Source organism: Echiichthys vipera (genome assembly GCF_963691815.1).
Source record: "Echiichthys vipera genome assembly, chromosome: 8".
In the NCBI taxonomy this organism is placed as follows: domain Eukaryota; kingdom Metazoa; phylum Chordata; class Actinopteri; order Perciformes; family Trachinidae; genus Echiichthys; species Echiichthys vipera.
The window spans coordinates 18022691-18039474 of record NC_139833.1 but is presented as its reverse complement, the minus strand read 5'-3'; the positions used below and the strand labels follow the sequence as shown (position 1 = coordinate 18039474).

Below are 16784 nucleotides of genomic sequence, written 5' to 3'. Positions count from 1 at the left end.
CTTCCGAGGCTTCAAAACACCTGATCATACTGGATTGAAGAAGCCAACAAAAGGAACCATGCCAGGTACCAGGAACTGGTGGAGGAGTGCAGGGGCAGGGCTGGAGGACATTCTATGAACCTATAGACACAAGCTTTTACTTGATCACACCGGCTGGGTTGCCTGGTGGAGGGTGTCTGATGTTGCAAGACCCTAAACATCCAATGACCCCAGGATAATACATCACTGAAGATTTCCCAATCCAGGAGATGTGTATTTAAAGTAAAGTCTTAACATTGGTCAGGTGGCCAGAAAACATGACAATGAATGGGAAAGTGTTAATGTGAAATGTTTACAGCTAGTGCAACAAGTGGCCAAAAATTCAATTAACACAGCTTTCTTTGTCTAAGTGATCTATTCTTCCAGCCACAGTCCCTATCAGGCAATAGCCTGTTTTGTAACACAGATTGGAACATAATGTCCAGAATGTGAATTCTTGTATTTTTCCATCATAGACTGTATATCAAGATTGGAGGCTTGACAACTCCCAAAAGGTGAAGCCAAAGCATCTTGATGTTCCCTGGTAGTTGGCTGCAGGTCATAAATCCTGCCCCTTCCATTTTAGTGGGTGGGATATGGGTACTTAAAAAAATTACACATCAAATCATTTTTTCCCCAAAGATGTTTTATGTAATAGATAGTTCTAGTGTTATTTCTTCTGATAAGTTTGGTTTAAGTCATTTGATGCCATAAAAATAGGGTTAAATGTGATGATTGACAGCTGTGATGGATTTTGTTGGCGGGTGTATGTGCGGGGATATCGATACCACCACGATTACTGTTGCGGCAGACTGGTTCCAAAATGAGCATACAGCGCCCTTATTCTGGATATTTTGGCTTCACTTTTGTACAGTGGATGGAAGAAGAGACACGCCGTCCATCTTTACATACAGTCTATGGTTTACGTCCACTACTGGTGGGGCTAATTCTCCCCTCAGTTGCCATTAAAACATTTTAGAAGAAGAGGGTGTAACAAGAGGATGAGATGAAGGGATGAGCAGCGGAAGCTTCAAGTCCCATTTTTTGTGCACGTCATGATTTCTAAATCAGTTTTCATCTGTTTCCAGTGCACTCATGTTTTGCTTTTATCAATACATAAACATTTCCTCCTCAGACATGGATACAGACTTTTTTTATGCAATATGTCAAGCTTTTGGATGATAACAAAGGAAACTAAATCTGAGTGACTATGACAAGTCAATTTTGCACAAAGTCTGGGACAGAATTTAGGTATTCTGTGACTGTCGCAGCCAATCAGCATAACTGTCTATTAGTATGTGTATTTTGATATGGATCGGATCTGTGTGAGACCTGGGCCTCTGTGACACAGCAGTTGTTTCTGATTAAGATCCTGTAAAGATGATTTGGAGCAGACTAACGCCGCCCCTCAACCCGTGTCAGTTGCACATGTGTTTTGGAGCTTGTGAACTAGTCTCAGTGGGAAGGGAGGCCTTGATAGTAAATAATGCCTTGTCATACAAACACGCTATTTGTTTTAGTGCTGTATTTACAGCTGCACTCTTGTGAAAGTCAGTTTTACATATTTGGAGGCACGCTATGTGAGGAATGAGATGAAGGTAGAACTAATTCATTTCTGACATGGATTCCTTTACTCGTACAGTCTGTGTTTTTGTACAGATGTCGCCTGATCTCCTCCAAGTCATTTCACGGGTTATTTTGATATCCCACATGATGAATGAAATCTTCCTCATGACATGAAGTGGGGATTTTTTTATGTCCGGGGTGTTTCTATTTTGATGATAGAGAGGAAGAAGAAGAAGAGGAAGAAGAGATAAAAATAAGAAAAGGGGCAAATGAATTAAAATTACTTCTTGATGCAGCCAACAAACAGGAAGAGAAGATGAATGGAGTGATAAAGGAAAAACATTATTGTGTGCGTGTTTCAAGATCAGTTTTTTTAATTCTTATTTTTTACAGTTCCTCCTTAATTGTGGAATCTTGCTTGCTGTAAGTGAGCATGCCAGTCCTTTAGTCACACAGCAGACTGATTTAGAGATAAAATGAGGGAAACAAGTAGGTAGTGTGAGATAAAAAGACAAAATAGTGGCCAGGACAGAGAACGGTGAGATGAGGAAGCAGATGGAGAGGCAGAAACAGAGCGACAGAGACAAGTTGAAGGGAGGGGATCGAGAGACATATAAGTCATGTTTATGAAGCAGTGTGGCTTGTAAAGGCAGTGCTGTTACCACAACAAGTAAATAGTGTGTGTGATATTTACTTTTAGTCAGTGCCACCAGCCTCCCTAAGGCAAGATTCCTCCATGCTCCACCATAATATGATACCAACCTGGATAAAGGGAGATTTATTTATGTTGATTTACAAGAGTAAAAACCCCACAGGGAAAGATGGTAAACAAGTTTAAAAGTCCCATGTTGTTAAAAAAAAAAAAGAAGAGAGATTTCCATGTCTTTATTGGTTAAAGAGCAGGTCGAGGTGTTACATAAATACTGTCAAAGTATCAATAAGGCTCCATCCACAGAGAAATGATCACAAACTGTGCCTTTTAAAACGAGCCATCAGGACTTCTGTATGGTTGTGATGTCACAAATGTACTATATATTGGTAGAAAGTGCCGTTCACTCCCAAGCTGCAATGGTGCAGAGTACAGATGCAGAAGAGCATGTAAGACCAAGCCACCGACCAATCAGAGCAGACTGGGCTTTTTCGGGATGGAGGCTTAAAGAGACAGACACTGAAACTGAAACGTTTTAGACAGAAGGAGAATACAGGTACATTCCAAGCCCCCACCACAATTACTAGCTGGTTGATCCAATAGGGAGGTGATAAAAACTGCCGTTCTCCGAGTGGCCACTAGGGTAGTTTGCACAAACGTTTTCACAGCATAATTAAACCTATTTAGGCCGGGTTCATGTGTATGTTTAGGTCATATATCCATTACAACAATGAGGGGGGTGAATTTTTTTTTGAATGTTTTTATTTAATTGGAGGTTAAAGTTTATGAATAATTAAGGGCACAGACTCTTGAGTGACAGCTAGCCGCTGGCTCGACGTATCTCCCTCCCCCCACCGTCACATCAATGCCCTTTTTTGGTAAGAGGAAATGAGGCAGAGTCAAAGTCTGACAAGGTGGCTCCCGTAGGTGAGTACAACTGGATCAAGTTGAGAGAACGGACGTCCATTTTTTATACAGTCTATGGCACATTCAGACAGATATGTAGTATGAGGAAAAATAATGTGTTTTTTGAACATTACAGCATGCAGACATGTTATAGTAGAAAATAAATATGAACCTGAAAATAAGCATAATATTGGTAGTGACATATATCCTTAATCCTACTCCTGGAGGGCCACTGGCCTGCATGTTTTAGGTTTCTCCCCGCCCTCCAGGAGCAGGATTGGACACCCCTGCCATAGACCTACATAATACAAACATAACTTAAACTTAGGAGCCCTTTTGTGTCATGTGCAAAGATGAACTAGTATAATCAACGGCAAATATTTAATAAAGTTACAAAAAAACAAACCAAAACAAACAGATTATATAGCTATGTCAAAGCTGCTTTAGTTGATTGTTGTTTCAGACTTAGCACTTTACTTTAATCTCCTCTATTTAACATTTAAAGACAATATCTAAACATTTAATATATGGTGTGTGCACACTGTAATAGATATAAGCATTTAAACAACTCTAACTTTCTTTGTGGGAACCTATAAGTGAAGGCTGGCGTATAAAAAGATAATAAATTACAATATTGTGAAATGCACAGGAGTATATGAAAGGTACAGTACATATACAAAAAACACTTCACACAAAGCCTCTTATTAAATATTCATTGTTATGCACATGATTGACGTCATGAGATTTAAAAGTGCAACAATGTCAGTCGCAGAGCTAATATAGCAGCATCTTATCAGCACATAGCTGCTATTTCTAGACATCTATCAAAAAGCTGCTACACATAACATCCTCCCTCACGTGTTAGTCGTTATCGCTGTTACCACTGGTTCACGGCAGGTGTCAATATCAACACTTCATTGTAGAGAATTCACAGCAGAACTGAAAATTCAAAAATCTGAATCTGATTGATGTACATCTTTCATATATACACAATGTAACCTCTATGGCTTTAAATCGAGATGTTTGATCAAGTCAATATGAATAATGATATTTAAAGCCTCCTTAGAACTGGCGCAGTAGAGTGTGCTCCAACCTTTTCAGTGTTTATAATGGCTTCCATCTATCCACCCATCACCTGTTTTGAACATGAAATCATGTCTGGCTCTGTCATTTTCCGAGGAAAAGACTTTTTAATAGCCGACTCGCAACTTTGTTATTCACCAAACAGTGTGAGGATCCAAGTAATTAGCGACTAGTTAAAGCATTTAGAGTGTGAGTCAGTGATGGCAGCGTTTGAAATCCCGCCACAGATGACGTGGGCAAATCAAAGCCGGAGGCAAAGATCCCTCTATTTGTCCAAATGATGTGTCAAACCTCCATGAACACTGAATGAGAACACTCTGGCACACTGATAGGAAAAGGCAACATTAGTCCTATTACCAGTTTGTTTTGGCACAGTCTGATTGGTTATGTACACTCTAATCATGGCAGAAAGACAGCAAGGAAATAAAAGCTAAAACCTCAAAAGCCTCCAAGCAATCCGAAAACCCTTAAAGCATACACACACATACAGACACATGGAATTTGAGAAGTGTCTGACTGTCTGGCAGTCTTATTTTGCAACCCACTTTACTATGAGACTTTAAAGTATGAGTTCAGTATTTTTTGATTCATTGCATCCACGGCTTTGCCCAAAGCAATTTCAGACAGATTTACTGCTTTAAAATCACACACACACACACACACACACACACACACACACACACACACACACACACACGATGAAGATATAATTCATCCCACTGTAAATATATATTTTTTTACCTTGCATGATCACACAGCGCTCTAGTACATGATGAGTTCAAAGGCAACCATTTAAAGAGAAAGGGAGATCTGTTATTTCTTTATAGCAGACTGTTGCTATGTATAGCAGACCATTGCTAAGGACACAGTTTTTGCAGGTGGACTGCATCCAAAGAAGTAACGAAACACAGAATGTATATGACAGTCTTTAAAGACCGGTTAGTCCAAAAGTAGTCCGCCTTACCAGATGTACAGTGCTGGAATAAAGCCTGACATCCGGTGTGTGGCCAGATGTTGGGCACATGGTCGGATGTCAGGCCCTCCGCTATCTGTTTTGCAAGGGCAGCATCCGTTTAGCTCCACTCGAGACAATGGTGATTGCTTTAAAAAAATACAAAGGCATCCAGAGCGTTTTTCAATATAAGATGAGATACAGTAGTGAAGTACAGTATTATTTATTGATGGATTCAATTATACCTTTCTGATAACCTTCGATCCATTTGTAGGGCTGCTTAGCTCTCAGTCATGACCACTGTGTGGAGTATCTAAATGCAGCTCGACTTCTTCAATGGTCACTCCCTGGTCTGAGCTCCTCAAGCTTGTCAATGTGGCAGCTTCACCCCAGAGGTTAATGTTCCCCTGAATGACTGAGTGAGACACTCTTTGAAAAGGTGCCCAGCTAAATGCCAGGTCGGGCCGGGCCAAGCCGAGGCAGACAGGCTCTCGACTGTTTTCTCTCTGCCACTGGAGCTCTGAGGGTTGGCTTACGTTCTGTCCGAGCTGGCAGTTACAGTCAGAGGAGGTAGTTAATACTATGGCTCATGAAGCTGTAAAGGCTGCTCACAGTGTTGCCAGTGTCCACTGCTTGCCTACTAAGTACAAGTCAAGATATGGGAAGGGGATAGCATGTTGTTTTCAAAGCACAGGCCTCAAGAATAACTTTCCTGTGGTGGGCTCACTTGTGTTGGATTATTACTGTATGAGTAGTGGCAGGAAGTTGCAGTGTGCTGCTGCTGCTGCTGCTGCTTTTTTCTTTTTTTACCCAAAACACACATTAGGTGTGTCCTTCAAAGACCTGCCTTTACACAACTACGTTCCCTTTTAGTTAATTGTCTTTAAACGGTGGTGTAGTGGTTATCACTGTCGCCTCACAGCAAGAAGGTTACAGGTTCGCATCACAGTCCATCACAGTCCCACAGTCCAAAGACATGCAGGTGCTAGGTTAATTGATGGCTCTAAATGTGCCCATAGGTATGAATGGTTGTCTGTCTCTGTTCGTCTCTATGTACCCTGTGATAGACTGACGTCCTGTCCAGGGTGTACCCCGCCTCACGCCCGATGTCAGCTGGGATCGGCTCCAGCACCCCCGCGACCCCAACCCCGGGATAAATGGTTGAAGATGAATGAATGAATGAATGGTGGCATGTTTCTGAAGGGAAGAGGATCCAAAGAAAGGTTATGGGTGTTAGATAAAATATGAACGGGAATCCAGACACTGTTTGTAGGTAAAAATTGCCTTCACGTGCACAAGGGATTCACAGGAAACAATGCAGCATGTAATCCAGTGTTTATTTTAGCTAATTGATATCAGGCTCGTTTTACGTGCACATTAGTTCACATTAAAAGCGTTCAACTGGCGAAACATGGAGTGGCTTTCATTTATCTCGACTGTTTTCTCTCTGCCACTGGAGCTCTGAGGGTTGGCTTACGTTCTGTCCGAGCTGGCAGTTACAGTCAGAGGAGGTAGTTAATACTATGGCTCATGAAGCTGTAAAGGCTGCTCACAGTGTTGCCAGTGTCCACTGCTTGCCTACTAAGTACAAGTCAAGATATGGGAAGGGGATAGCATGTTGTTTTCAAAGCACAGGCCTCAAGAATAACTTTCCTGTGGTGGGCTCACTTGTGTTGGATTATTACTGTATGAGTAGTGGCAGGAAGTTGCAGTGTGCTGCTGCTGCTGCTGCTGCTTTTTTCTTTTTTTACCCAAAACACACATTAGGTGTGTCCTTCAAAGACCTGCCTTTACACAACTACGTTCCCTTTTAGTTAATTGTCTTTAAACGGTGGTGTAGTGGTTATCACTGTCGCCTCACAGCAAGAAGGTTACAGGTTCGCATCACAGTCCATCACAGTCCCACAGTCCAAAGACATGCAGGTGCTAGGTTAATTGATGGCTCTAAATGTGCCCATAGGTATGAATGGTTGTCTGTCTCTGTTCGTCTCTATGTACCCTGTGATAGACTGACGTCCTGTCCAGGGTGTACCCCGCCTCACGCCCGATGTCAGCTGGGATCGGCTCCAGCACCCCCGCGACCCCAACCCCGGGATAAATGGTTGAAGATGAATGAATGAATGAATGGTGGCATGTTTCTGAAGGGAAGAGGATCCAAAGAAAGGTTATGGGTGTTAGATAAAATATGAACGGGAATCCAGACACTGTTTGTAGGTAAAAATTGCCTTCACGTGCACAAGGGATTCACAGGAAACAATGCAGCATGTAATCCAGTGTTTATTTTAGCTAATTGATATCAGGCTCGTTTTACGTGCACATTAGTTCACATTAAAAGCGTTCAACTGGCGAAACATGGAGTGGCTTTCATTTATGAATGTATTTGTCAGGTTAGTCAAGGCATTTTTTACATTTTTAACAGATGATCAGTTTTAAATATTGCAGGGAGGAATTGAACAAGAAGTAGCAGCCACGGTGAGCTGTTAGCAGGATGTATACCCCCAGCTTCCCAACAAGGTAGCCAAGTCCCTTCTGTTGTGTGGAAAACTGCTTGCACTGCACAGTATGAAATAAGATTGCAGTTACTCATGGCATCGTAATTTTTTGGCTGATGTCTTTATTAAAACAATATGTCTGTCTGGTTGTGTGGTAAACAGATGCAGTTGTTCTCCTGTTCTGACTGAGTAGCTAGGAGTGCTTGCTGTAGTATCAAACCAGACGAGCTATCAATGTCACTGAATAAACCAGGACTGAATAAGTTGATTGTGTTAACTTGTTTATCAATAGCCATATGTTGAAGGAACAGCTTTCTTATGTTTGAGGTTATAATTGACGCTCTTTTGAAAAGCTGAGCTTGCCAACAGTCCTAGCTCAGATAGGCATGGAAAACCCTGCACATCCTACGAGCCAAAACAAATGGGATTACAGCACAACGTTCACAATTAGCACACACTACACATCTCTTCATGGCTGACTTTCATGAGTCAGATCAAAGTCAGTCTTAATGTCACCAAGACCCCACAAGAAGTTTAGCTGTTAGATGGTTGGATTCTATAACCTGCTAGTATTCATTCATGTATGTGCATAGTGTATGTGTTGATCCAGTAGTCTCAATTGTGTATGTAATCCATTTGCTTTTTTTCCATCAGTGTTTTGTGTCGCTTATGAGACTCCTGGTCTCACGCCATACACTCTTCAGGTTTTTATTAATTCATCTCATCTTCTGGCTTCTTTTCCAGTTGTGGATCCAACTCCAGATGATCCCTTGGTGTCGGTGATCCTGGTGAGCCTGCTACCCCTGCTGGTAATGGGGATTGTAGTTGTGGGAATGTTCTTCTGGTACCGAGCCTATCGGCGACGCATGAACCAAGAATGGGAGAGCAGCATTAAAAAGCGCAAGTCGAAAGCCGGTGGGTTGGACTGCAGTGACGCCTGCGCCATCATGATGGAAGACGATAGGTCAGACATCAGCTCAACGCACGCCAATAACCTGAACCACAACACTGAGCCACTGCCTATAGAGTTGGATCTGCTGGTACAGACCTAGTAGTATTTCCAAGTTTTTTTTGGTGGAAGTTATCCTAACTTAAATTCTAACTAAAATCTTAACTTTTGTCCCAGGTGGGAAAGGGTCGCTTCGCACAGGTATACAAGGCTAAGCTGAAGCAGACCACCTCAGATCAGTTTGAAACAGTAGCTGTGAAGATCTTCCCCTATGAGGAATATGCCTCCTGGAAGAACGAGAAGGACATCTTCTCAGATACCGACCTCCGACACGAGAACATCCTCCACTTCCTGACAGCTGAGGAGAGGAAGGTGGAGAACCAATACTGGCTCATTACCGCCTTCCACCATAGAGGAAATCTACAGGTGAGACCGCCACTATCAGGTAGCCCAACATGAGTGGGGCAGTATTACTCCATGTTGTGAAGTGCAGTGATGGAGCAATTCACCCCGTAACTTAAAGGAGACATATCATGAGAACTCATTATTTTAGTTTATTGGCCACCATATCAATAATTGGTTAGTTTTTTCCCCTCTAAAATGAGGGAATGAGGACTCAGATGCGGAGGTTCGCAGATCAAAACGGAAATGTATTCCTTGAAGCAGTAACGTGTGGCACAGAGCCAAAAAGCCACAAACAAAAGATCACTCCGTACAGGAGGAATAAACAATTATCGATGTTAATGATTAAACGCAAAACCAAGCCTCTCCGACCAGGAGGAATAACAATAATAAAAGTGAACAAAATAAGAAACAAAAGCAAAGTCGCTCTGACCAGGAGGAAAAACAAGGGTAAAAAGAGCATTCAAAAAAGTTAAACTTACGAAGAGCAAAGCAGGGAATACAAACACCTGAGCGAGGATACTATGATCTCTGTGACGTGAACAAGGCTGTGAAAGAGTGCTGGAAACATTCGACGTGACGGACGAAATATTCTGGCGACGGGACAGGGGAAAAGACATGGACTTTATACACATGAAGGGAGGGGGACCACAGGTAGAAACAATCAAAGATCAGGGGATGACGTCAGACCGGTGACACAGGAAGAGCAAGTGACCTGGAACGAGAGGAGAGTTATCTTTCAAAATAAAACAGGAAATTCACAAGACAAATAACCCAAAGACAGGACAGACCTCACCGCCGCACAACAGAACTAATTACTAATAAAAAAATGTTTATCATGGATTCTGCAGCTGATTAGTTTCTCCATTAAATTATGGCTGTCACAGTCACCCAGAGACCCAAGTGACCCTTCATAATGCATTTTTATCAAGCCAACAGTCCACACAACGTTATTACGAATACATTACGATTCATATTTAAAGGAAAAAACGCTACTATGCACATCTGAAAACATTGAAATATTTCTTACAAAAAAATGATTTGATCTCAGCTGTTCTTGTGCATTTGCATATGTTTTGTGTGCAAAAATCTTAACTTGTAAAATAACTAATAACTAAGCTGTCAGATAAATGTAGTGAAGAAAAAAGTGCAATATTCCTCTGAGATGAGGTGGAGTAGAAGTAGAAAGTAGCATGACAAAAACATGTTATTTACCTGTTTTAAGTTTAAAACTTCTTACTATCCCATCATCCCTCTGCCCTCCAGGAGCACCTGACACGTCATGTGATCAGCTGGGAGGAGCTGCAGGTGCTGGGCATGTCTTTGGCCCATGGTGTGGCCCACCTCCACAGTGATCGCCTCGTCTGTGGACGCCCTAAGGTAGGACTGTGGATTTGTCCATTTGACACTTGAAAACACATCATACCACAGCTAAAAATCCATACTTACCATGATAAGTAATGTCATTGTCAAAAATAGCTGCAGAGAAATACAACAACACATCTACGTATACAGTATTTACTGTATGTCCTGATAATAATCACATTAGACAAAATGTGTCAATAGTGTTATTATGAAATGACTTTTTATATAGTTTATATGCAAGTTCATATGTGCTCTTTTATTTATTTCATGTGTTCTTTTTACACACACTTATATTGTGCGTTAAGGTGCCCATTGTCCATCGAGACCTGAAGAGCTCCAACATCCTGGTGAAGAACGACCTGACGTTGTGCTTGTGTGACTTTGGGCTGGGGCTCCGTTTAGACAGCAGTCTGTCCGTGGATGACCTTGCCAACAGTGGACAGGTCAGATAAAGTGTCTTTTTGAATTACTTTTCTTCTTTTTATGTGACTTAATAGTCTTTCTTTTTTATATGCAATACTTTATCAGGGGACTGAGTTGAAAGGGCACATTTGCTTTTTTGTGTTCAAGAAAGTTGCTGATCTTCTATCTGCAGTCCTCTGGATCGGAATGGCAGCACATAGCCGAATGAGTACTAAGCCGTATTCACATATGAACTCCGGACAATGTCTGACGAATCATGTCGAAGTTGTCTGAAGTTTCCTTTTCACACATGTATCACACACAACAGAAGATTGTCTGTGTCAGTGTGCGGGAGGCAGGACATAACACGGATTACACAGTAGTCACATAGCTGGTTCGAAATTTGGTCATACATAACCGAGTCTCTTGAAGTTTCTTGAATTTGTCTGGTCATGTGGCATTGGCCCTTCACAACAGAAGTTCCCAAATGTTTATATATAAAAATATATGTTATATTATAATAAGGGCCAGAACAAGCCTGCCGGGCTGGAGGGGTTTGGACTTTTCACTTAGTACTACTTAGTTGGAACACATTGGTCTGATTAAAGTGTAATTTCCAACGCAAAATCATCCAATGGTCTTTTTCGGCACTTATACTTCAAATAAGCCATCGAGACTGTCTTTTCATGTAATAACTATTAACAGAGAAATCCACTAACCGCCGGACGTGACTAACACTGATTAGCTAGGGGCATTACGGTGAAGGCATTAAAACTTTAAAGACTCTAATCATGCTATCATGCAGAGGTTTGGTGTTATTTTGAGCAGTATTAATGGTTAAAATAGCCGTTTTAATGCCTTCACCGTAATGCCCCAATGTCTCGATGGTTTGTTTGATGTGTGAAGTGCTGAAAAAGACCATGAGATGATTTTGCGCTGGAATAACACTTTAATAGAAAATTTGTATTCATATTTTGAAAAGGTTAAAAGCTAAAAAGGTTGTGAACCACTGGATTAATCTTTAACAATATGCTGTATTTTCTAAAGTCATTATCTGTTTGTAATGTAAAATCTTAATCTATAAAATGCTTACTGTACATTTTTTGTACATTTACACAGTACTTGAGTAAATGTACTTAGTTACTTTTCCATCACTGCATATGATCACAGCACTTCTAAAGTTCTGCCCTCTGATACCTCCTTGTCAGTCTTGACTAACAGTGGTTACAAACACTGTCAGGTGTTTAATATGTTGCTACATCTGCGGTTCAGAAGAGAAAGCATATTATCTGCTGTTGTAACTCTCACTGTTTGCCATCAATGTCCAGCATTCAGTCAGCTTTGGTTTGGATTTGGTAAGATACAAGAGCTGGATGTGTTTGTTTTGCCTTCTTCTATCTAAGTCCCTCTGTGTGTTTGCGGGTTTTAATGGGATACACCTTGTTTGCTGACAGAAGAGATCTGAAAGAGACTGACAGGCAATCAGAGGATGAACACAAAGACTTTTGTTGTGACATGCAAGCTCCTCTTGGCTCTCAGCTCATTCTCTATCTCTTTCTCAGTCTGTCAGGGGGACTTTGTCCTTATTAATGATTTTATGATTCACTGGCTGGAAATGCAGCAGGGACAGGTGAGGGAGTACTGACTATCTTATATAACAGCCAGCCCAGACCTGCTGTCCCTCTCTCTCTTTTTCTGGTCAGTAGCAGAATGTATACGGAGAATTTTTCCCCACATTGTTTTATCCATTCACGTGTTCAAATTATTATCTGTGGCTGTCACAGTATGTTCCATTCATAACTGGCATTTCCCAGCTGATAGGTTGTAATTATGACCTCTGTGTGTGTGTTCATGCGGCCCAGCTGGGAAAACCTGTTAAGAAACACGGGCAGAAGCAAAATGTTCTTTGTCATGCGTAAACAATTGGTTCCGCATGCAACAGCAGAAAATTATGCAAGCCATATTTTTCATGGCAAGCAAGCATGCTCGACTTTGTAACTGTAACCACAAAGGTGCTAAACTTAAAGGTCCCATAGTATGCTCATTTTCAGGTTCACACTTGTATGTTGGATGTCAACTAGAACATGTTTACGTGCTTTAATGCTGTTATTCTTCTTAGTTTCTGTCTTCCTCATTACAGAAACAAGTGTCGTCTATGCTCAGTGTACGTGTGTGTTAACCCCACTGGTATCTCTGTACTGCAGGTGGGTACAGCGCGTTACATGGCTCCGGAGGTGCTAGAGGCCCGACTGAATCTGGAGAACATCGAGTCCTTCAAACAGACTGACATTTACTCCATGGCCCTTGTGCTTTGGGAGATGACGTCGAGGTGTGAAGCTATTGGAGGTCAGTGCAAGGGCACATGCGTTGCAGACACACATGTTCAGTAATAACATGTTTCAGGCTGTGGGAAGTATGATGTCATGTAGCGCACAAGCGCACACTTAGAGAACCAAACAAATCCTGCTGGGGGTTAAGAGTCAACCACTGAGATGACTCAACAGTGACGACTCATGACTTCCCGGTTATCACAACAAGTCCAGCATGCGGTACGATTCGCCAGTGGTGATGTCATCGCGTTAATCAATCCTCACATGTAACAGTGGAGGCGGCATGTGAAGGCTGTGTCACATCTGTAATGTAATGTGATAAAAATGACTGCTTAAGGCTCATTTATGCTCCCTTCACTTTTGAAATTAGATACATTCATTTCAAATTGTAACTGTGACTGCCTACATACTAACGTGCATCCTTTACGTTGGCATGAATGTTAAGCAATACATCTTTTGAGACAAATGTTTCTGACAACAACAAACATGGTGTTGGTGGACAAGGACATAATACTGTGCATCTTCATGAAGAGGCCAAAGCAGAGGCAGCGTTGCATTGGTCTTCGAGGCCATTAAATACATCATATACATAGTTAACATTTCTATATCTATACATTTCTATCCCGTTCGCCGTTTTAAAATTTCTTTGCCGTATCTCGCTGAACTATTGGCTACGCTGCCCCCACAAATGCTCTGTTTTGCACATATCCATACAGTTTCAGGAAACATGCACAAATGATGAATGAAGCATAAATAAGCCTTTAGCCTCTACTTCTGTTGATAATTAACTCCTTTCACTCCTGTGTCCAGCTACATGAAACATCTAAAGGAAATATTTACCTGGGGGCTACTGGAAACTCAACTTTTCAACAAATCATTAACGTGTTATAGCAGTTTGGATTCCAGTACTATATATTCACTCTCCTTCTAACTCCGTTTTGGTCTCCACTAAACCCTGAGGGATATACGTGTCTCTTTAGCTGCTGAATTCTCCGCTATGTTCACCATATTCACTGGTCAGGGTTTTTACAGCTGTTTACTGAATTAGTTGCCTGCTGCTGCTGGAAACAAAGTTAAGAGCAGTGAGACTAACCCAAAACAGTAAAGTTACCAGATGTAAAACCAAAACAATGTGCTGAAAGATACTAAAATGCTCAATAGAGCTGAAAGACACACACAAAATCTATTGCATATCTGTCCATCCTAGTGGAGGGATACCTCCTCTGCTGCGCTTCAAAGGACAGAGGCTGTCATATACTGTACAGATTTTAAAATCCCCCTATGGCAAAATTGTGATTTTTGATATTGGGTTATATACGTTAGAATTGACTAGACTTGACTAGAGCTGAGGGGAACTGCAGAAAAAAACATTATAGACAGGTCTTTATACAAGATATAGAAATATGTAATGTGGGTTTCATCAGTTATGCAACTTTACTTAAGTCAGGATCCAACCATATAAACGACACCAGACTCTACATTCTCTGCATCCTAATTATCATACATTATTGTGCTCCTGTACAGTATTCTGAGTCCATATATACCTACTGTACGTCTTTGTGTCTGTGACCTACATAGTGCAGACAGGAGGTTCAGGCTACTGTTTCCTGTTATTCACTGACGGATTTGTGTGTCAACATGGAGTGTGATGGTCATGTCCGTCAGACTGCACCTCGACCTCAGCTCTAGGTCTGCAACCGGAATCTTAGGAATGTCTGATATGTGAGGGAGACAATCTGAACTTTGCTGTGCCCTTCTTTGGGCAGGAAATCAGGGAGAGAGAGAGACCAGGAGTTGATACTGTACCTGTTTCAGCAGGCTGTGTGTGTGTAAGAGAGATAGGCTTAAATGTCACACAAGAATAGGAAGATTAAAGTAAGGACATTTTTCATCCTCAGGTGCGTATCTGACTAGACTGTACCCAACTGAGCCAAACCTCTTGAACACTGTTGTTAGCCCACTATAGGTTTGACACTTTATGCCAAGAGCAATGTTTTTCTAACGCCTCTTCTGCTTTCTGACACATTCTCTTCACTTCACTTGAGTGATAAGATAACAGCGTTACAAGGTAGGTGTGTTTTACGACTACAGCAAATACATAGACAGTGTATTTAAGCATCATCACCTACAATGCACAGCTTACAGATTTTTAATTCAAACAGAAGATTAAAGATTAAATAATACATTTTTCCCATGCACTACGAATTGATAGGACATTGTTTCCTTATAGCAGTAGAGGCATAGGTCCTTGTAGTCACACATAAATTTGTTGCCGGGACATAACGCTTGCTACTATGTATGTATGTGCCTGCCAGAATAAAGATACCCACTTGAATGTAGACAGCCAAACTGTAATGTTTTTTTCTGACAGAGAAAAGGACTGTGGAGTTTGTCCCCTATTTTCTACAGTGCAATACAGTCACAACCCTTTGGACTGGACAAAATGTCCCAACTTTTCCAAAAACATCTTAGCATCTAAAACATCTAGCATTTAAAACTCAATTTGGCTCTCACTTAGATAGAAGTACACACACAAACTTTTCTGTTTCCTCCCATCTACTCTCCTGAGAATAGAGAGGGAGTCTCTCCAGTCCACCTCCTTCCCTCCGCCTAGTGGGCTTTTCTAGACAGTCTGAGACATTTAGAACGAGACAGTCACATTCCAACATGAATGTGCTTATTTCAGAGAGAGAGAGAGAGAGAGAGAGGGAATTATAAACAGAGCAGGAGGTATTACACAAATACCCTCATCAAGCCTTGTTTCTACTGTATGTCTCAATCATGGCCTGTGTGTGTGCCTGTCCTCTGTCTTAACCCCAACAACAGTGGACAGAACGGTGCACAGAAATACTACCCTGCACTGGCATTGTTGTTGTGGTCAGTTAGTACATTCTCCCTGTGTCTCTGAGCATTTTATTTACATATCCTGAATTAGCCTGCAGGGCGCGGCAGGGCTTGCATGTTCTGTCTGAGCGAGGGTTATGCAGGGTAATGGAGCGGGGCGAAGAGTTTGCACTGTGCCAAGCAAAAGACTTGTGGTCCATGAAGGGAGACAGCCTTTGACAACAGCTGGTGAGGGGGTGACCGTACTCGACAGGGTAAAGAATGGGGCACAAAAGATGTATCAGGGGATAAGGAAGACTTTGATGTTCTCAGAAATTCGCTCATTCACTTTCTTGCCGAGAGAAAGATGTGAAAGAAGTTTGATACCACTCTCACATGTGTGTGTCAAGTCTGGAGCTGAAGCCAGGAGGCAATTAGCTGAGCTTATATAAGGGCTGGAAGCAGGGGGATAATACCTGACTTGGCGCTGTCAAAAGTTCAAAACTGTGCCTTCTGAAGATGGTCTAAAGCTTGTTAATTATTGTTGTAGGATATATCTTTAATCTTAATTACTTGCTGTAATTTTCAGGAGCAGTGACTTTCTGGAGTCAAACGTAATAAGGCTTCTTATTATGTGAACACAAGACGTGTTTTAGGCACAATTTTTCATTTTTTGTAGAGAACAAGGATGAATGTTTCTCCCTGCTTCCAGTCTTTATGCTAAGGTAGACTCATTTCCTTGAGGCACTTCACACACAGACATGAGATATTGATCTCTCATCTCAATCTTGACAAGAAAGCAAATTTCCCAATATTTTCATATACATATGAAAGGCGTAACCTAGCG

General features: G+C 41.5%; 1 protein-coding gene across 1 annotated transcript in view; it reads left to right on the top strand.

Moving 5' to 3' along the window:
• Positions 1-16784, top strand: part of LOC310950203 (TGF-beta receptor type-2-like) — a 38069-nt gene that overhangs the window by 14506 nt on the left and 6779 nt on the right. Inside the window, exons 4-8 of the mRNA XM_083917881.1 lie at positions 8411-8706; positions 8793-9041; positions 10284-10397; positions 10688-10825; positions 12989-13130. Of these exons, the coding sequence (XP_083774007.1) occupies positions 8411-8706; positions 8793-9041; positions 10284-10397; positions 10688-10825; positions 12989-13130 (939 nt within the window). The remainder of the gene's footprint in view (positions 1-8410; positions 8707-8792; positions 9042-10283; positions 10398-10687; positions 10826-12988; positions 13131-16784) is intronic.